Here is a 27,029-nt window from a genome sequence, read left to right on the forward strand (position 1 = left end):
AGCGCTGCGCTCCAGCCCCCTTTTCCCTCCATGGTTTCTCTCCGCTCCCGTGAGTAACTTGGCTCCGGGGGCTCCGCTCTCCTGCCCGCACGCCGCCAGCCGCCCCGGACCGCGCCGCCGGCCTCTGCCTCGAGCAGACCCCTTCCGACGGCCCTCGCTGCGCAGGCTGGGAGCCTCTCCCCCCTCCGCCCCCGTTGCGGAAAGTTAAGTTTGAAGAGGGGGGAAGAGGGAAACATGGACATGAAGAAGAGAATCCACCTGGAGCTGAGGAACCGGACCCCGGCAGCTGTAAGCAGAATCCCCTTCGGGCTCCCTCTCCCCCCGATGACTTGCATGTAATGGTGGCCACCTGCGGGGTCCCAGACGCGGGCTCGCCGACCCCGGCGCGGGCAAGAGCGCAGCTCGCGGGCTCGGACGGGAAAGGCGGGCGGGCAGGCGGGCGGGCGCGGAGGGGGGAGCGAGCGCGCGGGATTAACTCTTTGGCGCCCGCGGGCCCCTGCGGCCGTCCAGGGAAGGCGGTGGGGTGGGGGAAAGCAAACTTTGAGCTCTTCGCCCGCCGGGGTCCTTTCCCGAAGGAGCGCGTGTGCGTGTGGCCGGCGGCAAGAGAGGGAGGAGGGGGTTGTGTAACGCTGGGAGCCATGTTTGCAGCCTCCCGAGATGCGCGGCCGGGCGGAGGCCGGGCCTACGGAGGAGCCGCGCTGCCAGTCCGGACTGGGCCCGCTGCGGGCCAGGCCGGCCTCCGCGTGCCCCCGGCCGGCCCGGGAGGGGGCTCGGGCGGAGCAGGAGGCTCCTCCAGCCAGGTCTCGCGGTTGGCGCCGGTCCGGCCAGGACGGGAGCGGAAGGACGAACAGGGGGTTCTTTGCCTCCAAGGGGGACAGGAAGCCCCCTCGGGCGCCGGGGGGCTTGGGCGGGCGCGGCCTGGCGCGCGCGAGCGGGGGAGGGGCGAGCCCGGGTGGCGGAGGTGGCGCAACCGACGCCCCTCCCGAGGCCAAGTTTGAAAAAAGGAGTCGGTTCCCGCCATTTTTCAAGCCTAAAAATAAAACTTTGTCTACCTATCTCTCGCGCCCCTTTCGACCCCCAGGCCTTCCCCAGTCCCGGTCTCCAAATGCAGGCCGCGCTCGGCCCGAGCTAGCAGTTGTGGCGTAAGCGGCTTCTCCCTCCCCCCCGCGCCGCGGCGGCGGAGCCCGGGGGCCCCTGCCCGGGAGGTTGGCCCCTCGGTGTGGGCGGGCGGCGGCTCCTCGCGTCAGCCCAGGCGCGCCACAGGCCGACGCAGCGCCATGTTGGCGGGCACCCGTCTCCTTCCGCCGCGTGAGTCGGCCTGCGGGCTCTGTCCGTCCGGCCCTGCCCGCCCGCACCGGCGGTGGCTCTGAGCCGCCGCTCCCTTGGCCGAGCCTGCGGTTTGTTTGGCGCGGGCCTCGCCAGGGCTCGGCTCGCACTGGCGGGAGCCGAGCGCTCCGGCCGTCGCCGACTCATCTTTCGGGCGCGCTGCCGCCCCCTCCCCCCTTCTTAAAAGGGCAACGGCAGGCGGCCGCCTCCGCCCCTAGTCGCGGGTACAGACGGGCCTCGGCTGTGCTTGCTTGCCGGGCGGGCGCTGCCCCGCACGTGCTTCAGAGCCGCAGATCCAGGCCGGTGCTCGCCTGCCGCGGCTCCGTGAGTCGCTGGTGGGCCTTGAAGAGTCACGTCTTTATTCTCTACCCCGCCCTCCCCGCGAAGTAGAGCGGCTTCCCGCGGCAGGGCGCGGGGCCATGTTTCCTGGCGCCAGCGCTGGGAGGCCGCGCCTCCGCCAGAACCCCTCCGCGGGTGAGTGGCGTCCCCTGGCAGAGGGGCGGCCCGGGGAAAGCCCTCACCACCCCCTCCCGCCCCTGCGCCCCACACTGGAGACGGGCGCGTTTCGGGCAGTCAGGTAGCGTTGGGTAACAAGTTGCCAACTTGTGGGAATTCGTCAAGCAGGCTTTCCCTGGTGTGCCAGGGGTTTTAAATCTCTGAGGTCCCCACAAATGAGGTGCGGCCCTGCTGCATCTGGTGTTCCCACCTCTCCCTGGAAGACCTCTGGTGGTGGGCGTCTCGACTCTGTCCCCTGAGTTTTAAGGTTGAGATTTGACCGCGGTCGTCCCTTCCGTCCATCAGTCAGACATTTTGTGTCGGCCACGTGCTAGTACATTGAACCTTTAAGCCTCTTCACACTGAAACTTGCAACCTAATTTTGAGAAGAGTTAAGACATTTGAATTATTACTGCTCAGGTCCAAATCAGGTGAACGTGAGTAATTAAATTTACCCGAGTTTCCAAAAAGAAAAATACGTATATGGTTCTTTAAAGTGCCTTAAGATCTGGGATTTGGATTTTAGCAATGTGTGTAGAACAGTATTAAAATACTCGGCTAAGGGCTCTGTGGCTCCCTCTGAGAAGAAATACAACTGAGCTGGTGGTGTATATGGAATTTTTTCGCACATGCAATAACTAATACTGATTTTTAAAATGCATATTTATGTGCGTTGGGCCTTTTATTTTTTTTCCCATGAAATCAACTTAAGCCTTACCCTTTTGCCAAAACAGTTTTTAGTCATGTGGCTTTTTAAATTAAAAGGTCATTTTGCCAGTTGCACTATTCACATTTCAAGTACTCAGAAGTCCCAAATGATTAGGGGCTGCTGTATTGGACAGTACTGCTCTACAGTAATTCACTGGTTTTATTAAATAAATATTTGCCAACAGCATGCCAGGGCCTGGAAAAACAGTGAGGCAGAGCGCAGCCCCTTCCATTCTGAAGCCTCAGTAACCGGTGGTGCCTGTTGCCTAGGTGCAAGTTAGGGGCCTTGGGAGAGTGTCATAGGAGCCAGCCAAGATTGTGGGGGCAAAGGGTCCCCTAGGGACTGTAACAGGGAGACTGAAAACAGTAAGAGAGGTTCTTAGGAGAGGAAAGCCTTGACCTTCAACTGATTGGGGGGGGGGGGTGCTGTAGGTTTAAAGGAAATTTTTTTTTTTTTTTGTCTTTTTGCTATTTCTTGGGCCGCTCCCCCGGCATATGGAGGTTCCCAGGCTAGGGGTCGAATCGGAGCTGTAGCCACCGGCCTACGCCAGAGCCACAGCAACGTGGGATCCGAGCCGCGTCTGCAACCTACACCACAGCTCATGGCAACGCCGGATCGTTAACCCACTGAGCAAGTGCAGGGACCGAACCCGAAACCTCATGGTTCCTAGTCAGGTTCGTTAACCACTGCGCCACGACGGGAACTCCGGTTTAAAGGAAATTTTAAAAGAAGAGTTTAAAATTTTTAGCACAAAAGCATCATCTTTAAGGTAAGTGAGAGGTTCCAAGATGATTCTAAGTCAGCAAGTCTTATGGGTTTGTTGTGGCGTGAGACTGGGGAAAGGGGAAGAACCCTCTCTCCATTGAATGTATTGGTATAACACAACGAAATGCACAACAGTGTATTCCAGATGTCATCAAGTGGAATAGAAGACTACTTGAGAGTAAGTGGAGGCTTGATCATAAATGTTTTAAGACCAGATAGGCTTTTGAGTATGGCTTTTTTTTTTATTTTTTTATTTGGGGGTTTGAAGAAGACCCTGGTAACAGTTTACCTTGTAAGTCCAAAACACCTTTATATCAGAAGTGTCTTTTCATAGTGGAAAAAGTGGCTTAAGATGGCATTTTTTTTTAATTTCATTTTTTATTTTTTTTAATTTTTCATCATGCATAATTTTTTTTTTTATTTTCCCACTGTACAGCAAGGGGGTCAGGTTATCCTTACAAGTATAGATTACAATTACAGTTTTTCCCCCTAAGATGGCATTTTAACATATCTTTGAAAAGAATAATGATCAGTGAAAATATAGGCAAGGAGAGGAAAATTTTTATACAAAATATTAGTATTAATTTCACTGAGAGCAAATTGTATAGTGCCAGAAAAGTACCACTGATATTGATTCACATATTGGTGGTGGTATCAGATGTGAAGAGACATGCAATATCAAGACGTAAACCAAATTTAGATATATTCCATAATTGGAAAAAACACCTGTTCATTATATGAGGCCCTCATCTTTCTATTTTTCCAAAACATGGCACTGTTATTAACTATGGATCTGGGAACATCTGTCCTTCAGTCTTATGTTCAAAGGATAGAAAGCCATGCAGTTCCTGTGGCTTGTAATCTATGCCCCTGTGAAACACTGTATGCTTGACTGAGACATTTCATATCCCACAAATAATAGTTTTTCTCCTAGGCCCAATTTACTGGAGAATTAAGGGTTTTCTTACATTACAGGTTTTCATTATGTATTTTTAAATCCCCACTCCCCCACTTTTGGCATTTATTGTTGTGTCTGTTGTGATTTTGAGCTCAATGGGATATTCTAATTGGTTGCAATAGCCGCTAATTGGGGTTATTTCCTTATGTAAGTAGTGCCTCTTCATTGAGGATAAATTAGATGCAGATAAGCAAAACAATAGTAGATATAAATAAGAAAAATTTAAAGAACCTGAAAATCTCACACACACCCATCCTACCATGTAGATATTCTGTTGTAGAGTCCACGAGAATGTTTAATTTTTTCCGAACTCAAATTATACTGTTAATGCATATACTATCTCGTTGCTAATATAGTAGTAAACATCTTTATCTTCTATGGCACAATTTATTATTTTACAGTCTCATTGTTAATGTCTATACAAATCATGTAACCATTCACATTAAGTGACCAGAAGGATTTTTGCTTTTTTAAATAGTACTGAAATGAACATTTCTACCTATCAGTAGGATATGGGTGTTTCCTTCCTTCATGACACCCAAACACATTTGAGAACTACTAATTGTAAATTCTGTTGTCATTTTGAAAACATACTTTTAAAATAATAGTAGGGTGGAAGAGTTTAAGATTGGTTAACTCATGAGGCTGGAAATTGTCAAAGGTGGCAGGAGTTACTTTCCACATTTTTGTTTTGTTTTGTTTTGTTTTTTGTTTTGTCTTTTTGTCTTTCTAGGGCCACACCCGAGGCATATGTAGGTTCCCAGGCTAAGGGTCCAATCTGGAGCTGTAGCCGCTGGCCTGCGCCATAGGCATAGCCATGCCAGATCTGAGTCACATCTGTGACCTACACCACAGCTCATAGTAACGCTGGATCCTTAAGCCACTGAGCAAGGCCAGGGATTGAACCCACAACCTCATGGTTCCTATTCGGATTCATTTCTGCTGCACCATGACAGGAGTTCCACTTTCCACATTATTGGATTATTTCACTTACTGCAATAATCATGTATTTTCTAACTAAAAGAATTGATAATGACCTTTACGCCTCCATATCTTTTTTTCCCTCTTATAACAAATTATAACTGATAAATGGGGAAGGTCACTCAAGCAGGTAGGGAAAATTGATTTTTTTTTCCCCCAGACTAACTAGGGGAATAGGAAATGAGAGCATATTGGAGAGGATGAAAAGAAAATTTCTTGATCTCCTGCGGCTACTAGCTCCAATCCCCGTAACTTGGCTACAGTAAATTTCAAATTTTTCACTGACTAGTTGTGAGTGCATCAGCTTTGCTGATGGCTATAGAAAACAAAAAAATTGGATAGGAAATGTTTTGGAATTTTGTTTTTAGCTCTTAAATGTTTACTTAAATTCATATTTGACAAAAAGCTAGTTTAGTTGGGAAAACGGGGGATCAAGAAGAGTAAATTTGGCCCCCAGTATTAGTCTATCCAGTTACTACTTTGGATCAAATAGCTCCCTAAGTTGAATGCACAAATAGAGAAATACCTGCCCAACCTTCCAGTATTACATGGTAGCCTTGAGAGGATTTGGGACATGAGGAAGAAAGAGTAGGGTGTTTTTCCTTGATTAGAACCTTCTGTTTATTTGGGGTCTAATTAGGAGGCCATGACACTATCTCTGCCCCGCATGCTCCAAGCACCTCCCTTGTTAAGGCAGTCTAGATTCCTTCACACTCCAGGAAGCAAATTGGGGAGAGGGAGGGTTTAATTATCTCATGCTGCTGTCATGGTGCCTAAATACAGACACCTTTTCACCAGGGTCCTATTTAGATTTTGGTCTTTTTAGGGCTCGGATCCCAAGTTGCTGTGGCATAGGCTGGAGGCTGCAGCTCCGATTCGACCCCTGGCCTGGGAACCTCCATGTGGCGTAGGAGTGGTCCTAGAAAAGGCAAAAAAAAAAAAAAAAAAAAAGTAAATAAATAAATAAATAAAATTAATCTTTTGCAGTTCCTATTGTGGCACGGTGCAGTTGAATCTGACTAGAAACTGTGAAGTTGCGGGTTTGATGCCTGGCCTAGCTCGGTGGGATAAGGATTGGACGTTGCCCCGAGCTGTGGTGTAGGTCGGCAGCTGTGGCTCTGATTAACCCCTGTCCTGGGAACCTCCATATGCCGCAGGTGTGGCCCTAAAAAAGAAAAAAATAAATAAATAAAATGAGTCTCACATAAAAAGACAGCATGACATTATTTATGAGAAACGTGTTCAACAGAGAAGATTATAACCTCTGGTACATCCATATGCTTAGAATTTTTTTAGTCGTTAAGATATTTAGAGTTGTTAAAAGCATATTAAGTAATATTGCTTCATCTTGCTAAGACTAAAAAAAATACCAAAATAGTAAGTGACAAACAGTAAATGCTTTGCATTAATTGATTATATTTAGGATCAGACGGTAGATTCTCTTCATATCCAAGTTTCCCCTGGTTCATCATCTGCTCAGTCCCCTGCAGTCCTGATTGATGTAAACCTCTATGCCATTTTTTTCTTCATTTGACAGTTGTGAAGGCTTTTTTTTTTCTCAGCTTGCACCCATGGAAGGAACAAACCCAAGTCACAGCAGTGACCATGCTGAGTCCTTCCTTAACCCCTAGGCCACCAGGCAACTCCTGAAGGCTTTTTCTCATATTGAGATATGGTGGTAACTAAAACAGATATGACCTTACCATGAAGCAGTGACTCCTCCACCCCTACACCTGTGACACATGGAAGTCCCCAGTCCAGGGATCCAATCTGAGCTATACCTGGGAAACACCAGGTTTTTAACCCACTGCACCTGGCTGAGGATCAAACCCGCACTGCCCTGAGGCAATACTGGATACTAAACCAGTGGCACCACAGCAGGAACTCCTTAGCAGTGACCTTTTTAAAAATAGATTAATATTCTTATTATTGAAATGTTTAAATAAGGTTATGGAGGAGTTCCCTTATGGTGCAGGAGGTTAAGGATCCATTGCCACTGCAGTGGCTTGGGTCTCTGCTGTGGCGTGGCCACACACACAAAAGTTGTGGAAGTCTCCCAGCCAGTCAACTTTCCCTGAGGAGAATTCTTGAGAAGACTATAAGAAAGCAAGTGTGTGAAATGTTACATAAGGGATAACGCATTATATATTCTCTACCATTTTTGTCCCACAGCATATCCTGGAAATTAGTCCCTCCTTGATGGACAATTAAATTGCCTTCTAATTTTCTCAGTTCTTTTTTTTCCAGTTACTTCTTATGTCTTATTTATAAGCCTTTCGGAGTGTTGAAACTAATGGGTCACCTTTGGGTACTACAAACCCAATTCTAATTGGTACTAAGACCAATTCTTCTTAAGTCTCCTTTGCAGGATCCCCCAGGGTTCCATCCTTGGTTCTCTTCCTAGGAATTCCATCCTTCTACTTTTTATTGCTTCTGCCCTGACTTCCAAATACAGAACTTAAACCGAGGACTCCCCTGAACTCCAGACCTGCATGTCTAGCTGACTGGGGATACTTTCATCTGGATATCCCATGGAAACAAACTTGGTATCTTTTGTAGTAGTCATTACATATCTGCCTCTCTCCCAAAAAGAAGCCACTCCTTCCTATTTCCATCTAGCTACATAGTCCCCATTTCTCAAACGAACCTCAGTTCTTTATCATCTTTTGTACCCCACAGTTAAACTTGCAGATTTTGACCACTTTAACTTTTTTCCCCTCCCAGTTTCTGTTATTTGGTTCAGCAAACTTAATTCTCTCATATTTGAATGTTTTATGGTAGTCTTTTTTTGGGCTATGCCACGGCATGTGGAAGTTCCCCGTCCATAGATTGAACCCACACCTGAGCCACTACAGTGACGTTGCTGAATCCTTAACCCACTTCGCCGCAAGGGAACTCCAGCTTTATGGTAGTCTTTGATGACCTTAGTTAAAGCAGAATTTTGTCAGTTGAGAACAATGTCCAAGAGTTGATTTCACAGTGGACTCGAGGTATAATGTTTAAACTCCTCTGTGGCTTTTGACATATTGGTGTCATCTTGTATAACATTTTTGAATTCTCTGTCAGATAATAGTTGTAGAAAATCTACCAAATGAAATGGAAATGTTTAGCTGTATTGCAATACTACTTAGGTGAGTGGTGATTACAGTGGCCTTTTTTTTTTTTTTTAATGATTAGTTGGTTTTAGGGTTTTTTTTGTTTTTTGTTTTCTTTTGAGGGCTACACCCCCAGTGAAATATGTTAGTTCACAGGCTAGGGGTCTAATCAGAGCTGCAGCTGCTGGCCCATGCCACAGCACCTAGGGATCTGAGCCACATCTTTGACCTACACCACAGCTTACAGCAATGCCAGATCCTTTAACCCATTGAGTGGGTCCAGGGATCAAAACCTGAGTCTTCCTGGATACTGGTCAGGTTCGTGACCCACTGAGCCACAATGGGAACTCCTGTTGGAAAGCTTGCCTGGAGGTTACTTCCTCTTTTATTTTTTTGGCCACCCTGCAGCACATGGAGTTCCCAGGCCAGAGATCAAATCCTAGCCACAGTTGCAACTTTAACCCTCTGTGCCTGGCCAGGGATCAAACCTCCTTCCCAAGAGGCTGTTGAGTCCTGTTGAGCCACAGCAGGAATTCCAGTTTGTTTGTTTGTTTGTTTTTCTTTCTTTTTTTTTTACCTTAGGGCTGCACCGTGGCATGTGGAGGTTCCCAGGTACTAGGGGTCAACTTGGACCTGCAGCTGCCATTCTGTGCCACAACCACAGCAACTCCGGATCTGAGCCTCATCTGTGATCTACACCACAGGTCACAGCGTGTTTGTTTGTTTTTTAATACACAAGAAGTACAAAGAGTTCCCATTGTGGCTCAGCTACCTAAAAACGCAATTGGTATCCACGAGGATGCAGGTTTGATCCTTGGCCTACCTCAGTGGCTTAAGGATCTGTCATTGTCACAAGCTGTGGCATAGGTCACAGATGATGCAGCTTGGATCTGGCGTGGCTGTGGTGTGGGCTGACAGCTGTAGCTCCCACTCCACCCCTATCCTGTGAACTTCATATGCCACAAGTGCAGCCCGAAAAAGGAAAAAAAAAAAAAAAAAAAAAGAGGAATACATGCTTAGTACAGATAGGAATAAATTGCAACGATCCTTGTCATTCTCCTTCACCCTTGCCCAGAGGTTACTTTCTCAGCATTTACTCTGTCCCAAGCCTACTTTCTACAGAAGTTCCACTTCACAGATGAGGAAACTGAGGCACAGAGAAGTTAAATAACTTGCCCAAGGTCACACAGGTTGTAAGTGACAAAGCAGATAGAATGGAACCTGTATGCGTCCTGAAAGCAGGACGCAGACAGGGGAGTGAGAAGTGCTGAAGAAGCAAGTGAGAAGTTGTGGTGTTATCGGTGAATCTCTAAATCTGTTTGCTTCTCTAACTGGGGGGAGGGTATGGTGGTACAAAGAATAATGAGTAAATTCTCCATAGATGATAGCAATTACTAGAGCAGTATCCTTGGACTTTGTATGAGAGGATGAAGATGTTACTACCTCCTGTTTTCATTTTAAAACTGTCAGCAAGCATCTCCTTCCCTTATACATGCTTGATTAATGCTATTAAATGTGTTAGATTCACTGCAAGAATGCCTTTGGCAGTTAAAACTAATTTGCATCAGTGTAAATTTATCAAAACGTGTTTAAAACTTGCAAGCTTCAGAGTCAGCCACAGAGCAAGAACAGCAGTAGAGACTATCATGGTAGATAGTCACACAGTAGACTGTTTATTAGATAATCAGTATTCAAAATTCTCAGATATACTTTTGGATGGATTTGAATTCTGAATATTAAGATCTCCAAAGAAGGAGATTTTATGGCCTAAAAAGAACCTAATATCTAACAGTTTGCCCCCCCTAGAAATAGCTTTCTCACATGTAACACAGAATGATCTTTGAATTAAGACCTCCTGTGTCTTGATCTTTTCCTAATATCAAGATAATCTAAGTAAAAATTAATAAAACCACAAGTGGAAATGTGTAGCTGAGAAACCTGTAGCCAAAATCTCTTAGTGATCTTGATGGGAGAAGTAAAGCTTTCCTCTTTTCTTTGTGTCAGTCTCCTGCGCCTTGAGCTAGGCTTGGCCTAAAAGGGTTGCTGGGGAGAGTGGTTTGGGAAGGGATAATCTTCACTCTGCATTTGTAGTTAAAGCTACTCCTTGGGGAAGAGACTTAGGAAAAAGAATAAGGGGGGTGTCATTTCTTCACTTACATCCTAAGGACTATAGTTTCTGTCTCTGGAAAGTAAAGAATTTAAATCTTTGTTGTACATGGTGTGACATCCCACCCTTGATATCTATCAGAATATTGTTACTAAAGGCTTAATCGTTTTTCCTTTATTTATAGCTGAGCCAGGTCTAAGTAGAGCCTGCCCCTATATGGTTGGAGTTTTTGCTTTGTTCTTTGTTTTCTATATGGTTTTGAAAGCTTGTCTCCTCCTCTTTGTCACCCACAGGTTCGAGAACTTGTGCTGGATAATTGCAAATCAAGTGATGGGAAAATTGAGGGCTTAACAGCTGAATTTGTGAACTTAGAGTTCCTCAGTTTAATAAATGTAGGGTTGATTTCAGTTTCAAATCTCCCCAAACTACCTAAATTGAAAAAGGTAAGTGCTTTTTCTTTAACAGTAAAAGAGAGAACCATTCTGGGGAAGGGGAAAATATATGATTCTATCTGTAAGGAAGCATTTAGTGTAGCAGAAAGCGCATGGCCTTTGGAACTGGGCATATCAGGGATTGAATTCCAGCTCTATCATTTCCCTGATGGGTGATCTTCTGCATGTTACTTAATCTCTCCAAGGCTCAATTTCCTCACCTGTAAACTGGTGATACCACCTGACCTTCCAGAATGGCTGTGGTGTTTGAAAGTAGTGCATGTTGAATGCTCAATAAATAAATAGTGGTTATGAAGAATAATTGTTAGGGATTTATTGTAATGTCAGCTACTTTTGTTCTTAATATGCTCTGGCTTAGGAATCACAGGTGCCTCCCACTCTTCATGTTTTTTGTTAAGGCCAAGTTTAAGTAAAGGCTTTTCAAATTTGTACTCCATGGTATTTCAAACTCAGTATATAATTGTTATTTTTGCTTTTTAGGGCCACACCCATGGCACATGGAGGTTCCCAGGCTAGGGGTCAAATCGGAGCTGTAGCACGAGCCTATACCATAGCCAGGACAATGCCAGATCCTTAACCCACAGAGCAAGGCCAGGGATCGAACCTGCATCCTCATGGATGCTAGTCAGATTCGTTTCTGCTGAGCCACAGTGGGAACTCCCCATTATGTAATTCTTAATGACTGGTAAGTTTAAAATGTGATTTACTCCAAGAGTTCATTTTAACAACATTGCTGTATTTCCCTGTCCTACTTGATAGCTCATTGTTAGTGCTTTATTGGTCTAATTATAATCAATCATTGTCACCTTCAACCTCCCCCTCACCCAAAAAACATGTTTTTTTCATGTCCTTGCACATTTACCTGTCACAGAGCCCCCAGTATGTCAGAAGTGGAAGAAACTTATATCTTGTGGCCTCGGCCTTTGTTTTATAGGCACAGTAGTAGATCCAGAAAGGTATGGTAATTTGCCTAAAGCCACTCACGAAAGTGGTTAGTAGTAGAGCCAGAATTAGAGCTCATATCTTCTATTTGCTAACCCAGTACCTTTTCCATTGGCAGTGTTGCAGAATTCTCCACTGTTTACCTCATCTCTGTATCAGGGAGTTTGAGCTGAACCTTTAATCTAAAAAAGATACGCATAGAAATCTGAAGTCAAATTTAGGCCAAAGACAAGTAAGCTGTTCCTATAGCCTGCCTGCTTGAATCCCGAGAGGGACTTTTTTTTGGTTAAGTATATGAATTAAAAATCAGGAGTGGGAGTTCCCATCATGACGAAGCGGAAACAAATCCGACTAGGAACCATGAGGTTGCGGGTTCCATCCCTGGCCTCTGTCAGTGGATTAAGGATCTGGCGTTGCCGTGAGCTGTGGTGTATGTTGCAGATGAACCTCCATGTGCCGTGGGTATGGCCCTAAAAAGCAAAAAAAAAAAAAGAAAAAAGAAACAGGTTCTGGGAGAAATTTTGGTGTGTAAATGTCACAAGTTTCCTAAATTTAAACATTGATTTCATTTCAAAATAAATATGCCACTAAATGCTTTGGCAAACTGCCTTGCTGTCCCTACTCCTTAAGATATTTGTGTTGAAAGGATATGAATATTATACGTATCGATATTCTAACAACCAAGAGAAATGGTCTCTATTTTGAATTTCTAAAACCTGTGTAAAGCTAATAACACTTGTGTCTTTGTTGGTATAGAGATGTATTTTAAAATCTAGACCACAGTTAGATCTTTTATTGGACTATCCCATTGGAAGGAAAAAAAAGTTTTGAACTACTGCATTTTTTCTCTTCTGAAATACTTAAAAACAACCAAGCAGCAGACTTACTTTTTTTGTTGTTGTTGGTTTTTTGTTTGCTTTTTTTAGGGCTACACCTGCACCATATAGAAGTTCGCAGGCTAGGGACTGAATCAGAGCTGCAGCTGCCGACCTACGTACGCCACAGCAACACCTGATCTGAGTCACATCTGTGACCTACGCTGTAGCTCTTGGCAATCAATGCCAGATCCTTAACCCAGTGAGTGATGCCAGAGATTGAACCCACATCCTCATGGATACTAGTTGGGTTCTTAACCTGCTGAGCCACAACAGGAACTCCCAGATTTACTGTTTTTTAAACTCATTCTTTCAACAAATATTTTAATTTTTAGAAGTTCCTCTGCATCATGTAGTTCATTTCATTGCATGCCCAACTAAATCATGTAAGTTTTCATGCCATTTATCACTGTAACAGCTATGTAATCTTGGGCACTTACATAATCTCAATAGTTCATTTTCCTTTTCTGTAAATAGGGGTGATAATTCTACTTGCTCCGTAGGATTTACTGTGAGATCAGATGAGTTCATGTATTTCTAGTGCTTTGAATAGTGCCTTAAGCACTTGGGTACTTAGTACTTAAGTACTGTGTAAAGGTTAGATACGGTTACTGTTGTTGTTGGCACTTAAAATTGAAACTAGCTATATGGCCTTAGTTTTCGTATCTGCAAAATGAAGAGTTTGAATTAGATGCTCTTAACCATCTTATTTTTCCACGCTTCAGTTTCTTTTACTCTTAAGATTCACATATTCCTTGGTGAAGGTTCGTTCCTTCATTGACAGACCAGTTGCCGTGCTGCTTGATCGGCAGCTAAGAAATTAGAGTAGGTTCTTAAAAAGGCTTCTTGCCAAGTTTGTGCAAAAAGTATCCTCTGAGGAGTTGGTTTTGTCAGCTTTGAACCTATTGCCCCACTCCCTTTTCTGAGGTAATGGAGCTTCTTTAAAGGCTTGTACCATTCCCATAGCTTTCAGGGCAGCATTTCTGGTAGCTTCCAGATGTAGAACCCCATGGCAAGTCAGCACTGTACAGAACCAGATTAGGTTTCAAGTGGGCATTGTGAGCTTTGCTTGGCACACAGAACAAGCTGCTTAGAATGCACAGACCATTTACCCTTCTTGGCAGGTATCGAATATTACAACTTCTCAAAGAATTCTAATTTGCTTTGACCCACTTTTTAGGTTAGAAAATGTATTCACTGATATTAGGGACCAGCAAAGTGTTCTAATTAGCAGCTGGTTAAGAAAACACAACTCTTTTCATTCAAATTGTCTCTCCTTCCCCAAAGTGTTCTGGGGATCTGTAAACTTATTTGGGTTTAATGAAACAAAATGAGCATATGTGCCCTAATAAAAAATAGAGATCATTTGATCTTGGTTGGTGTTTAAGAACTATATTGGTTACTTCTAACACCTTAATGATATGTGTTTCTTTTTGTGTTTGTGTGCCGTGTGCATTTTTCCCTTTAACAGCTTGAGCTCAGTGACAATAGAATCTATGGAGGTCTGGATATGTTAGCAGAAAAACTTCCAAATCTCACACATCTAAACTTAAGTGGAAATAAACTGAAAGATATCAGCACCCTGGAACCTTTGGTAAGTAGTTGAGAATTTGGAAAACAGGACTTTCTGGTCATTTTCATTTTCATATTTCTTTATGGTGAGGGAAATAATTGAAAGTTATAATGGAGAAAGTGGTGATTTTTTTATAGTAAACTTTTTATAGAAAGAGTCCAGTTTTAAAGATCAGAGCCTCACTAGTTATGTGTTCCTGTGGCATTACTCTCCCTTTCTGATTATTATGGTGGCTTCCTTCAAAACGCTTTTCTTTTGTCCTTTTTAAATGCCATATTGACTATAGCCTTAAACATCCATCTTCAAATTTTTTCCCCAGACTGGCCAGGCTGTTCTGTACTTTTGTACTTTTCCAGAAAGGCTGTTTATGTTGGGTGGCATATCTGACTGTAGAAGGTACCATCCAAGGGCAGCTCCAGTGAGTTTTAGGCCTTTTAATTCATGATCTTGTGCTCTAGCTGGATCATTGTTGCCTAAAGTTTTGCATGGGAACCCCTAAATTCTCCTCTTAGTCCTGGAATAAGCTGTGGAAGGTTAAGTTTAAGTGCTACTTGGGTTACAGACTTGCTGTGTGACCTTGGGCAAATTGCTTCTTCTCTCTGGGCCTCAGTTTCCTCACTTATGAAGCAGAAAGGATAATCCTGCCTTACTTCTTAGGAATTCTGAGAGTAAAATAGGTATTTATTTACCTTGCTTTGTAAGTTGGGAAGCTAAGCTAATTGGGGGTTTAGTCCATGTGGAAGTTACAAGTGGCCAGAAAAGAGCTTCAGAAGGCAAGGGTTCATGCAGAGTAGGGGGCTTTGGCTGCCACCTGAAAATTCTGTGATTTCAAGATTGTTAAATGACTTTTCCCCCTAAATATGACATTCTTGTCTATTTTAATAAGGCTAATGAAACTCAGATTTGTTTTATAACCGCCCAAAGAAGTTTTGTGGCTTCTTTCTGGGTTTTTGTTTGTTTTTCTGTTGTACATAAAGTCAGTATTTCCATCTGATTTAACTTGCAGACATTAATTGGAAGAGAGGCTACACAGTGGATAAGAGCTGTCTTTCAGGATCCAGCAGAGTAGAACCCAAGAGTATGAGACATCCTTCTGCTATCTCTATCTTTTCTGGTGTCACAATATATTTAAATATTTGGATTTCATTCACTTACACAGAATGCTTTATTGATATTTCGAGGGAAGATAATGTAGGGTCAGATAATTGAGACTCCTCCAATATAGATTTAATCCCCATTTACTAAGTCCCTTTACATTTCATTAAGTGGATCACATTGAGCTCATTTCTCATTAAGTGTTGGGAGCAGCCTGTTGATTACCTTTGCTCCATGAATTTTGCCCCTTTTTTCCTGTTAAACTCAGATACTTGAGGGCACCCTATTTTTTTAAAATTAGTTTTCCTCCAAATCAATCCCCATTTCCAATGTTAAAGCAAACATTTATTGTGTTTTGCTTTATTCAGGGACATTAACATCTGCCCATTGTATCCTCATATGATGCAGAGAAGAGAAACTGTCCTGTTAGAAAGGAGGAAACCAAGTTTAAGCCGCAGGATAAATGGCAAGTAGGGATTCAAATCCAAGTCCATCATTCTTTGCACTGCCCTTGGGACCTGTCTTTTCTTTTAATTTACACGTTTTTTTTCCTACCCAAATTGACCTAAGCTGGGAGTTAGAACAGGAGCACTAAATTAAGTGCTTAGGCTCTCCCAGTCAGATGGGCTGCATAAAAGCCTTTGTTTGTGTTAATGACGAGTCTATCAATTTAGGGTCATAGAAAACTTAGGAATCCCTTTTCTCTAGAACAGAGTACCAGGCAGTACCTTTCCTTGCTAGGTCACTGGCCATTGCCTAATCTCATGGCAACCCTAGTCATCTTTGATTTTTTTCTTGGAGGCTTTTGTCAATGTCCTAACATTCAGAGGCAGAGCAGAAGCAAATGTTGTGTGGGAGTTGTTTGCATGGGTGTTTCTGACCTGGGCGGTGATGTGGTTAGGGCCCTTTGGTGGATATGAAAGTCTGAATCCCCTTGGACAGTGAAATATGAGAAATAATCATTTAAATATTTACCATTTGCAGAGGATCTGCTTTGTACGATACACCAAAGTGGATGCTTTATGTGTGTTGTTCATAATCCTCAACATTTCTCCAGAGTGGAGAGACATAGCATGGCCCACGTTTTACACATGAGGAAGCTGAGGCTTAGGAGAGGTTGAATCCCTTGTCCAGAGTCACACACCTGGCAGGCCAGTGACAGAGCCACAGTGCCACACACCCAGGGCTATCTGGGAAAGCCTGAGTGCCTGCCATTCTTCTGAACTTGCTGTTCAGATTCCTGGATGTACTAGGTGGGTCTCCTGAAGTTACAACTTAAGGATAAATAAAACTGTAGGAGAAAGTGTGGGGGCGGGGGAAATGTTGGGTCCATTTTGACTTCTGAAAGTATTCTTCAGTTGTGAAAAACACCATCCTCATCCTCATCAACCACATACATTTTGAACACCGTCTACTTTGAGCCCAGTTCTTACAGTCAATGCAATGATTGTGAATGCCTCTGCTTACTACAGGGACATTAATCGAGAGACAAAGAAGGCATCAATTCAAACTTCCTTGGACACCTTTTTTAAGAGACCTGGGCCATCCAAACCATCCCCCAAAGCCCTTCTAAATTCTAAGAAGGCAAGCAAAATTATTGTTAATAAAATGTTTAATGTTTATTATGGATAGCCTATTAGTTTTAGGCCAAATTTCTGAGATGGTAGAGTTGTGAATTTTTTTTCTTTCTTTTTTTTTTTTTTAAAGCCGTATTTACACATTACATTGGGATCCTGAATATCTGTGTGTAGTGTATTTTGGACCTTTAAAGCACAGTTTTACTGCTCTAAACAATTTTAGAGTTCTACCATTATTAGGAGTTTTGTTGATGTTTATTTGGTTTCACTTTGTTTTCTAGCATATTGTTTGGCATGTCTGAATTATTCATATGGGTCCTTTCTAAAGAAGTGGCCAAAAATGTCACGGATTCAGAGTTTCAGAAACAGGAGGCCCTGTGTTAGGCTAGTCAATAGAGTTAGAAAATGTGCTTGGGGCACTGTTGAGCATTAAGATCAGGGGTTGTATGCATTTTTTTGTACATCCATTCCTAGGGAATAATATTGAACAGTAAATGGCTGCTTCCTTTAAGTGAAGAATTTATACTGAGCCTCTGTGGGGAAAGCTGCCTAAATTTACTTGTGGTTCTATATTAGCTGTTACAGAGTCAACCCTTTTGTGAAAAGAGTTCCCCAGTTGTCTGGGGTGCTATTTCAACATTTTTTCCCCCTCTTTGGCAAGAACGCATTCCTGGGCTTCCGGAGTTCAGGGACTGTCTAGTAGGAACCTAATCTGAAAGCTGCATGGCATAAAAGCGTTTCTCCCTGTGAGCCCTAGGGCTGGGGACAACTATCTTAAAGAAAGACCTCAGGGGACTGATTTACATAAGCACATTATTGGATCAGCGACCTCTTGGATCAGTGTACATGGCTGTTTTGAGGAGTACATTTGCCTGTTGCTCTTAACTCTGTTCTGGGTCTGTGCTCCCAAGGGCTGTTCAGTGAGAATAAAATCAATGTGGGCACCTCTTTGATGAAGAAAATGAAGGTTTGTGAGTGCAGGAGTCAGCAACCCTTTGCTCTCAAGGACCAGATAGTAGACCACCTAGGTTTTGTAGGCCTTAGTCTTTGTTACAGCCACTCCACTTTGCCGTTATAGCTCAAGAGAAGCCACACAAAGTTCCTAAACAAGTGAGTGTGGCTGTGTTCCAGTGAAAGTTAGTTTACAAACACGAGAGGCGGGCAGGATGGGCCAGCACAGTTTGCCAAGCCCTGCTTTAAAGCAGAGATTTTGACATCATTTTGTAACTCCCAAGAATTATACAGACACCGTAGATCCTGAAGACAAGGTTTTGTTTCCTCTGTATCTCTTCCCAGGCCCTTGTGAATATTGAAATAGATTTCCAATGAAGTATCAAAATCCTTAAACATCAACATTTATTTTCTGCAACTTACTTCATGAAGAGATCCTCTTAATATTTTTTTAGAGAATGGTAAATCTTTTGATTCAAAACCTTTAAATGCTAAATTTGTGGGAGTTCCTGTTGTGGTTCAGCAGGTTTGGAACCCAGCACAGTGTCTGTGAGGATGTCAGTTTGATCCCTGGGCTCATTCAGTGGATTAAGGATCCAGCAGTGCTGCAGGCTGTGGTGTAGTCACAGATGCAGCTCAAATTCAGTGTTGCTGTTGCTGTGGTGTAGACCACAGCTGCTGCTCCTATTCAGCTCCTCACCCGGGAACTTCCATATGCTGCAGGAGCAGCTTTAAAAAGAAAAAATAAATAAAGGTTAAACGTAGGAAGCCATATATCCATATGCCCCCAGGCCCCCCTCTTTTGCTTTTTAGGGCCACACCTATAACATATGGAAGTTCCCAGGCTAGGAATAGATTGTAGCTGCAGCTGCTGGTCTCTGCCACAGCAGTTTGGGGATCTGAGCTGTGTCTGTGACCTACACCTCAGGTCATGGCAATGCTGGATCCTTAAGCCCACTGAGTGAGGCCAGGGATCGAACCAGCATCGCATCCTCATGGATACTAGCAGGGTTCCTAACTCGCTGGGCCACAATGGGAACTCCCCACAGGCCCCCGTTTTAAAAGGCATCAGACTACGTAGTATTTCACATTTTGAGTTTTCTTTTTACAGGTGTGCCCCCTTTTTTGCTCTCTGTGAGGGTCTCTTGGCATTTTGTTACTATCTCCTTACTTACCTACCTATGTCCTCCCAATCTTGTAATTTACCCTTAGTCAAAACTTAACAGACCTGGCATTGAAATACTGATACACTGATATAATAATGAAGACCTGAGTCAGATGTTTTCCTGTCCACTTCACCTGCTCAGAAAACTTGGGGGGCCAAGTTTCTAGATCTTAACTGGTTTAGTTAGATGAAACTGAAGTTCTAAACAAATGAGGTGTTGCAACAAAACTTGAAGGTATGGTAAAATCAGAAAAATTTTTAAAGTTCTGATAATAGAACTTTTCCCCAAAATCAAGAAAGAAGAGTGTAATGTTCAGTCTTTTCCCCAAAAATCAAGAAAGAAGAGTGTAATGTTTCTCTACTTGCTGAGTTTCAACTCTGAGTCCCCTTTCTTTTTCCCCCAGCCTACATGGACTCCTGCCTTTCTGAAAAATAGCTGCATCCCCACACTTTGTGCTTTACTAGACTCCTTTGGAGTATTTACATTTATGTCTCCAAGTAGAAATCTCAAGAATTTCAAGATATCGATTGAATTAACTCATTTGATTTAATTTTCCCCCTCCTATACTACCACCTTAGAGCACTGACTGCTTGATAATCAAGCGGGTTCTTACTGGTCATTTGATTACTCATACATTAAAACTAGTTATTTATAACTAAATAAATTTAACCAGATATATTAAACTCTGTTTGATTTGTCTCACACTTTAAAAAGATCTAGTTTTAATGTTTCAAAGGCATATTTCTTAAGACTACTCATGCTGCCAAAAGAAAATTCTCTAGAGGATAGTGGTAGAAGGTAAAAAGTAGTTAAAAATCTAGTGACCTAATAGAAAGGTTGCGAAGGACTTGAAATGTTTTCCTATGTAAGGCTGAGTAGGTAGCAGCTAATTGAATATAGAGCCTAGAGTTTTACCTCTTTAGGAGGTGGGTTTTGTTGCTTGTTCCTTTGGTTTAGGAGGTACATTTTTTGATCCTTTTCTTCAGAAAAAGTTGGAGTGTCTGAAAAGCCTGGATCTCTTTAACTGTGAGGTTACTAACCTGAATGACTATCGAGAGAGTGTCTTCAAGCTCCTGCCCCAGCTGAGCTACCTGGATGGCTATGACAGAGACGATGGTGAAGCCCCTGACTCAGATGCCGAGGTGGATGGTGTGGATGAAGAAGAGGATGATGAAGGTGAGTGGGCACAAAACATCCAGTGAACCTATTTTCTGCCTCTCAGAGGTCCTGATGAGGCTGCTGAATGCTCTTGCTATTGAAAAAAATAATACATGTCCATGCATCTAGGCATTCTCTTAAATTTGGAGCACTTGGGACATTGAAATCTTCAAATGATTCAAAATGGAAAATGGTTTGTTAGCCAGTTAGTCTTGAATTTGGAGCCTAGACATCACACTGTGTTCCAACCCACTGAAGTACTTGTGGTTTATGGTTTACTAAAAGGACAGTGGCCTCAGGCCTCTTGCCATTTCTCTCCCCCTTTCTTGGCTACAGCCTACTTACCCTTCCGCATTCAGCTTGGTCAACACTTCTGGGAAGCGTTTGATGAAGCTGGTGAGCTAGGTTAGGTTCTTGTGTGTGCCACAGCATCCCCTATGTACCTCTCAGTGCTTGTCACTGCTGTTCTTGTCCCTTTCTACAATTATTTTATGCCTTTATTCACAGGGCCTAGCACTTAATGCAGATACTTGGTACATACATGTTTTTTATATCCAAATATAAATGTCTTTCCTGCGTGTGATATATGACTAGAATTTTAACAGGTAATGATTTTAGAGGAGTATACGTTAGATTCTGTTTTTCATTAATAAAAGAAGTAATCTCTGGCCATAACATGGAATTAGAATATAGATTTTATTTTTGACATTTTTTTCCATCCAGTTATCTTCAGGAATCTTTGTATATTTTCTGCTTAAACTATTCCTCCTGATTAGCTTGTGCTTTCCTTGCACGGTGACTTGTTCACTCTGAGTCACTCTCAGGAGAAAAGGTTTTTCACCTCTTAGTGGCTTAGAGGAAGCAAAGCGGTAAGTTTTCATATCAGTCAGCATGAAGGACGCCTAATCTAGAATTCATGATATTAGAATTTGCAGTATTACTGTATTTGAAGCATTCTTTTCAATATCTCTTTAAAGATAGAAGTTTAGAAGACAGAAATGGTCAAGAAAGTGGAGAGCATCATCAGGCACCTTGGGTGTAATTAGTGGGGTAGTACTCTGGAAGCATGTGGTTTTCTTTTCAGCAGATTTGAGACAAGGCAAAAAGAGATGGACACGCAATAGGATGTCTCATCTTATTCCAAGTGTTTACCTCACTTATTCCCTTCACTGCTAGTTCTCAGTTCCTAAAAACCAGTCTAGTCTACTTAACTTCACCTTAAATGGGTTGAACAGCCACCTGTGTGCAGGGGCCCATAAAGGAAATTCCTTGGAGAGTGGAAGGCAGTTCTTGAGAGTGGGATCAGTCAGGCAACAGATATTTGAGAATTTCCTGTATGCCAGGCTCTGTGGAAAATAGTGTTAAAAGAAAAAGATAAACACGGTCCTGTCCACTAGGAGTTTACTGTCTACTAAGAAGAGAAATGTTAAGTAATCACAAGTGAGCAAAGCGTGTAGTCATGGAGAAACACTAGGTGTTCATGTGAGAGCGGATGAGCTGAGGTTAGGGGGTCTGGCAAGGCTGAGGAAGCCTGAGGAAAGGGATGTTTAACTGAGACTCAAGGGTTTAGTCAGTGTTAGCCATGCAGAAAAGACAGGGAAAAGTTTGCAGGGTCCGGAGGCAGGAGAGGCCACAGCGAGCTGCAGGACCAAGGGAGGTAAGAGCCAGTGACTAGAGGCCTGTACCAAATTGAGTAGAGGCACAGCTCACAGGTGCTTTTCAGCCTGCCTGGCTGCCACCACTGTCCCCACTGTTCCCAGCCCCATCCCCATCATGAGGTTATTACAGGTATTTCCCAACATCCTGATTTGCACACCTGTTAGCGGTGGTACCCTTATTGCAGAGAAGGAGGCTGGTGGGGTTTTTTTGGGTTTTTTTGTTTTGTCTTTTTGTAACCTTTTACTGTGAATAATTTCAGACATTGACAAAGGCAGAAATAACAGTAAAATTAACTTTCATGTTCCTAGTACTACGTTTTGGTGATGATTAGTTCAAGGCTGATCTTATTTTTGTACATACACACTCTTACCCACTTCCCCCCTTCCTTATTGTGAAGCAACTCCTAGACGTTGTATCATATCATCAGTAAGTATTGTAGCATACACCTAGTTCACCAGGACTCCTGGCCTCTGGATTTTATGGGATTCAGGTCAAGGGTCTGAGCTGCAGCAGCTTGGGAGAAAGGAGGTGACTGGTTCATGTTTTCCCTGATGTTGGAGTGGTCAAACCTTTGTCCTGTAGACCCACCCAAAGTTCCCCGCCACCTTAGCAGGTGTGCCTTCTGAGACACACAGGGTATTTAACATTCTTTTGGGGCTCTTTTCAGAAGGAGAAGATGAAGACAAGGAGGAGGAAGAGGACGGCGAGGAAGAAGAGTTTGACGATGAAGAGGATGAAGATGAAGATGAAGATGTAGAAGGGGAGGAGGATGAAGATGAAGTCAGTGGGGAGGTCAGTGCACCTCCTGCTTCTCTGCTTCCTATTTGTAGTTACAAGTGTGGATTTTTTTAAAAAGAAAGAAGAGCCTTCTGAAGAAATTAGTGTACTTGTAAATAGACTAACAGTCTGATTTATTTAGCCCCCTTCCCTTTTTAGTAAATACTAAACGGAATACTTAGTGCTAACTAGACAGTGCTTGGCTCTGCAGCGTTTAAGTTTTGACTCTTTAACTTTGGGAGGCAGCAGTGAGTTGAGTATTCATTCAGTAGAGTGAGAAAACTGAAAACATCGAGAATGGATGGTATGTCCTTTATTGTATTGAAGGGAAGAGTGTGTTTACTAATTCTGAACTTTTTGTGTATCCAGCTTAATACGGTAAATACATTATATGCCTGTTGTTAAAGAGTTGAGGATGCAAAGTTGAATAAAAATGTGGTCCTATTTCAAAAGAGCAGGTAGTCTGGTTTATGGGACATCCAGCAATACCACATCTCTGAGAAGCTGAATGCCATAGGGTAGGAGAAAGGAGTGACTTAACTTTGACCCTAAAGGGGATTTGTGAAAACAGACCAAGAAAGTTAGTCATCATGGAAGTTTCCGTTGTGACTAGTATCCATGAGGATGCTGGTTGAATACCTGGCCTCGCTCAGTGGGTTGCCATGAGCTGCAGTGTAGGTCAAAGATGTGGCTCAGATTTGGTGTTGCTGTGGCTGGTGTACGCCGGCAGCTATATCTCCGATTCAACCCCTAGCCTGAGAACAATTCTTTTGTAGTACAAATATAAGGATGAGCCTTTGTATGATCTCATAGGTGTCTAATAAGATTGTCTCTGAAAGAAGCTTATTATAAGAAAGGTAATATAGAAATCTGTCCATATCTGTTTTGAAATTGAAGATTTCAAATTTCTGGGAGTTCCCATCATGGTTCAGTGGTTAAAGAATCTGACTAGGAACCATGAGGTTTCAGGTTTGATCCCTGGCCTCGCTCAGTGGGTTAAGGATATGGCGTTGCAGTGAGCTGGTGGTGTAGGTCACAGACGAGGCTCGGAGCCCGAGTTGCTATGGCTCTGGCGTAGGCTGAGAGCTACAGCTCCTATTGGACCCCTAGCCTGGGAACCTCCTTATGCCACAGGTACGGCCCTAGAAAAGACAAAAAGGCGCGCAAAAAAAAAAAAAAATTGAAATTTCTGGAATTATTTATTATAAGTTTGTATACTAATTTAAAAATGTCTGTCAAATAAAACGCTACTTCTGAAAAGCAATTTTTAAAGAAAATATTAAATTAAGCTCATTAATTGAGGGAAAACCAGCAGTTCTCATTAATATTAAAGTAGGTGAAGATAACATTACAGTTTGTCCTTGAATGGACTGTTAAATTTATTTTATTTATTTATTTTCTTTTTGGCTGCCCCAGCATATGGAGCTCCCCAGCCAGGGATCAGATCCCAGCCACAGCTGCGAACACAGCCCCAGCTGTAGCAATGCCAGAGCCTTAACCCACTGTGTGGGGCCGGGGATCAAACCCTTGTCCCAGTGCTCTCAAGATGCTGCCGATCCCGTTGCCCCACAGCAGAAGCTCCGACTGTTAAGTTTATTGACAGTTTTTTTTTTTCATACTTCTTAATTAGAATTAATCTAATGATGGTGGTATGCTACTTACCATTGTTTAGGAAGAAGAATTTGGACATGATGGAGAAGTCGATGAAGATGAAGACGATGAGGATGAAGATGAGGATGAGGATGAAGGTGGGTTACTACGTGCGCTTTGGGGGAATGTCTCTTTATTTTTTGGCTTTTTAGGGCCACACCTGAGGCATATGGAGATTCCCAGGCTAGGGGTCTAATTGGAGCTACGGCTGCCGGCTTACAGCACAGCCACAGCAATGCCAGATCCGAGCCGCGTCTGCAACCTACACCACAGCTCATGGCAACGCTGGATCCTTAACCCACTGAGCAAGGCCAAGGATCAAACCCACAACCTCATGGTTCCTAGTCGGATTCATTTCAGCTGCGCCATGATGGGAACTTCCAGGGAATGTCTCAATTTATATTTTGAAGCCACTGAGAAGAAAATAAAATGCCTTTGGCCCCGGTGGTCTTCAGAGCTGCTTTTACAGCCCCATCAGTGCATCTACTGGTTCAACCCACCTGCTCTTTAGACCCCATTATTTACGTTACTGTCAGGCATGAGATTTCTGTGGAGTTTTTCCATTACAAAAGTCTTAATTGGATTATGGTTTTTACAGGACATAAATAACACCTCTCCAATTTTATTAGTGTTACTCCTTTCCCTTCTACAACCAAAACCAGTGAAACATTTAGTTATTTGTTAGAAAATAACTAACTCTTGTGTTAAGTTTCAGAGTAGCAGACTGTTGGCTGTGTTTTCCAACAGTTCATACTTTCTCAGCATCTCAGCTCTGCAGGTTGCAGGACTAAATTTACTTTGGTTACAGCAATGATTAGGACCTAGTCTCTGCTTCAGGGAGCTTTTTGGAACATTAAATTGAATGAAGATCTAGTTAATTTCATTGAAGTGGCCATGAATTTTTACTAGTTGACAAAACAATGATGTGTTGGCCTCTATGTCTCAAATACCTAAGGAGTGTAAGAAATCTTTCTTCACCCACACCCATGGGATATGGAAGTTCCCAGGCCTGCTCAAGGTCACTTGTTAGTAATAGTAAGCCTGGCTGAGAAACAGCCTAGCTAACTTCCAGAGTCCTTGCTAAACGTTTTAATAACTGCTAATGTCTAATTGTTGGGACCTACCACTGTAAGAAAAATAAGAAATACTTGGTAGACAGCAATTTAAAATGGAGAAAAACTGAGTTAACCTTGCAGTGGTTTGAGATGCTGCTCTGCATTTATCTCCCAGTCAGTAAAAAGTTTGTTGTTGTTACCTCCATTAGCAAAATTAGGCACAGGAAATGCCTTTCCAATTGTCTCAAAGTGAATTTTTGTTACTGTACAGAGGAGGAAGAAAACGAGAAAGGTGAAAAGAGGAAGAGAGAAACAGATGATGAAGGAGAAGATGATTAAGATCCCAAATAACCAACAAAAAAAAGAACTGTTCAGTATTGGTTGGACTGCTCATATGGATTTGGTAGCTGTTTAAAAAAAAAAAGTAGCTGTGATACAAACCCCAGGACACCCACCCACCCAAAGAGCCAAAGAATAGTTCCTGTGACATTCCGCCTTCCTCCATTTTAGTCCCTCTTGGAAATCCACCACCAAGCTTGGGGACTTACCCCAACAGAATTGTAAGCGATGTTTTAGGTTCTCAGTGTAAGACTCTTGCTGTAGCGTGGATAGCTGTGATTGGTGAGTCAACCACCTGTGGCTACCAGTTACACCAAGATTGTAACAGCATTTTTACTTTCTGTACAACAAAGAAGCTTTGTAAATAAAATCTTAACATTTTGGGTCTGTTTTTTTTTTTTTTGGGTTTTTTTTTTTTTCATGCCTTTCTTTTCTTCTTAATGAAAATTTTTTACATTAGGACATTTTATGTGACAACTGCCAAAAAAGTATTTTTAAGAATTTAAGTGAAATAAACACGTTCCTCTTTGGTAAAGCCCAGTTGTATGCTTACATTTGTAAATTAAGACTTCGATTGTAAGCCTGTGTTAAAACACACTAAGGAACTGGTTTCTTTGGTGTTTTTATCTTAGTGGTTGTTGAGGGGAAATACTCAAGTGTGTAGTATCTTTGAGCATTTAAGTCTAATCCTCATTCTTGATGACTCTGGGAATTAATGAGGTGGACTTTCCTCTGGAGCCCCTGAAAGCCAGTAAAAATATTAGATTCAAATAATGGATGAATTAAGGAAAGGAGAGTTGTATAAAGGAAAAGGCCTTTCCCGGAGACCCGGGAGATTTGAATTCCAGTTCTGGCTCTCCCACTGATTTCCTATGTGACCTTGTGTTAACCTCTGAATTACCTCCCAGTCTAAAATTGAGGGGTTGTGACCAAACGGCTTCTGAAGTCTTTTGCAGCACTGATGGTCTATGACCCTTAGTGACAGGAAGGTCTGAAGAAAAAAGGGCTTTGCACCAAGGCTGAAACAGAGGGTTTGATTGACAGGTGAACAGAGTCTGGTTTGTTATCAAGGCAGGCGTACTAAGGAGAAATGACATGTGAAAAGCTTTGCCGGGGAGCGCGTAGGCCCTGCCTGAGGTCAGCTCAAGCTTGTGCAGAAGATGGAAATTTGCTCTGTTCTTACAGATCTTAAAGGGATTTGGGTGAGGAATAGGATATTCTGCAGTCTGGGTCTGCAGTGACTCAACAGTTCAGTATATGTGTGACTATGTGGTCAGTTTTTGTAGGGGAAGGTTTGAGGACTGTTAACTCAGTAGCTATAAGC

The 27,029-nt window shown here is 43.0% G+C and overlaps 1 protein-coding gene across 1 annotated transcript; it reads left to right on the plus strand.

Moving 5' to 3' along the window:
* On the plus strand, nt 1-26,240 carry ANP32B (acidic nuclear phosphoprotein 32 family member B). Its single transcript, XM_021066477.2, has 7 exons — nt 1-288; nt 10,730-10,879; nt 14,177-14,299; nt 20,054-20,243; nt 22,552-22,676; nt 24,334-24,409; nt 25,638-26,240. The coding sequence occupies exons 1-7, from the start codon at nt 235-237 to the stop codon at nt 25,703-25,705; spliced, it is 786 nt and encodes a 261-aa protein (XP_020922136.1). The 5' UTR covers nt 1-234; the 3' UTR covers nt 25,706-26,240.
* Nucleotides 26,241-27,029: the final 789 nt, after the last annotated feature.

The sequence above is a fragment of the Sus scrofa genome, chromosome 1, assembly GCF_054392235.1.
Source record: "Sus scrofa isolate SSC_HxYL_T2T_F1_AM1 chromosome 1, Sscrofa_HxYL_maternal_Yorkshire_Landrace_v2.0, whole genome shotgun sequence".
Lineage (NCBI taxonomy): Eukaryota > Metazoa > Chordata > Mammalia > Artiodactyla > Suidae > Sus > Sus scrofa.

Excerpts from the sequence above, each read along its gene's own strand:
- ANP32B (XM_021066477.2), top strand. The coding sequence starts at position 235 with ATGGACATGAAGAAGAGAATCCACCTGGAGCTGAGGAACCGGACCCCG. Across the intron at positions 22,677-24,333 it reads AAGATGAAGTCAGTGGGGAG|GAAGAAGAATTTGGACATGA; the intron begins GTCAGTGCACCT and ends ACCATTGTTTAG. Across the intron at positions 24,410-25,637 it reads AGATGAGGATGAGGATGAAG|AGGAGGAAGAAAACGAGAAA; the intron begins GTGGGTTACTAC and ends GTTACTGTACAG.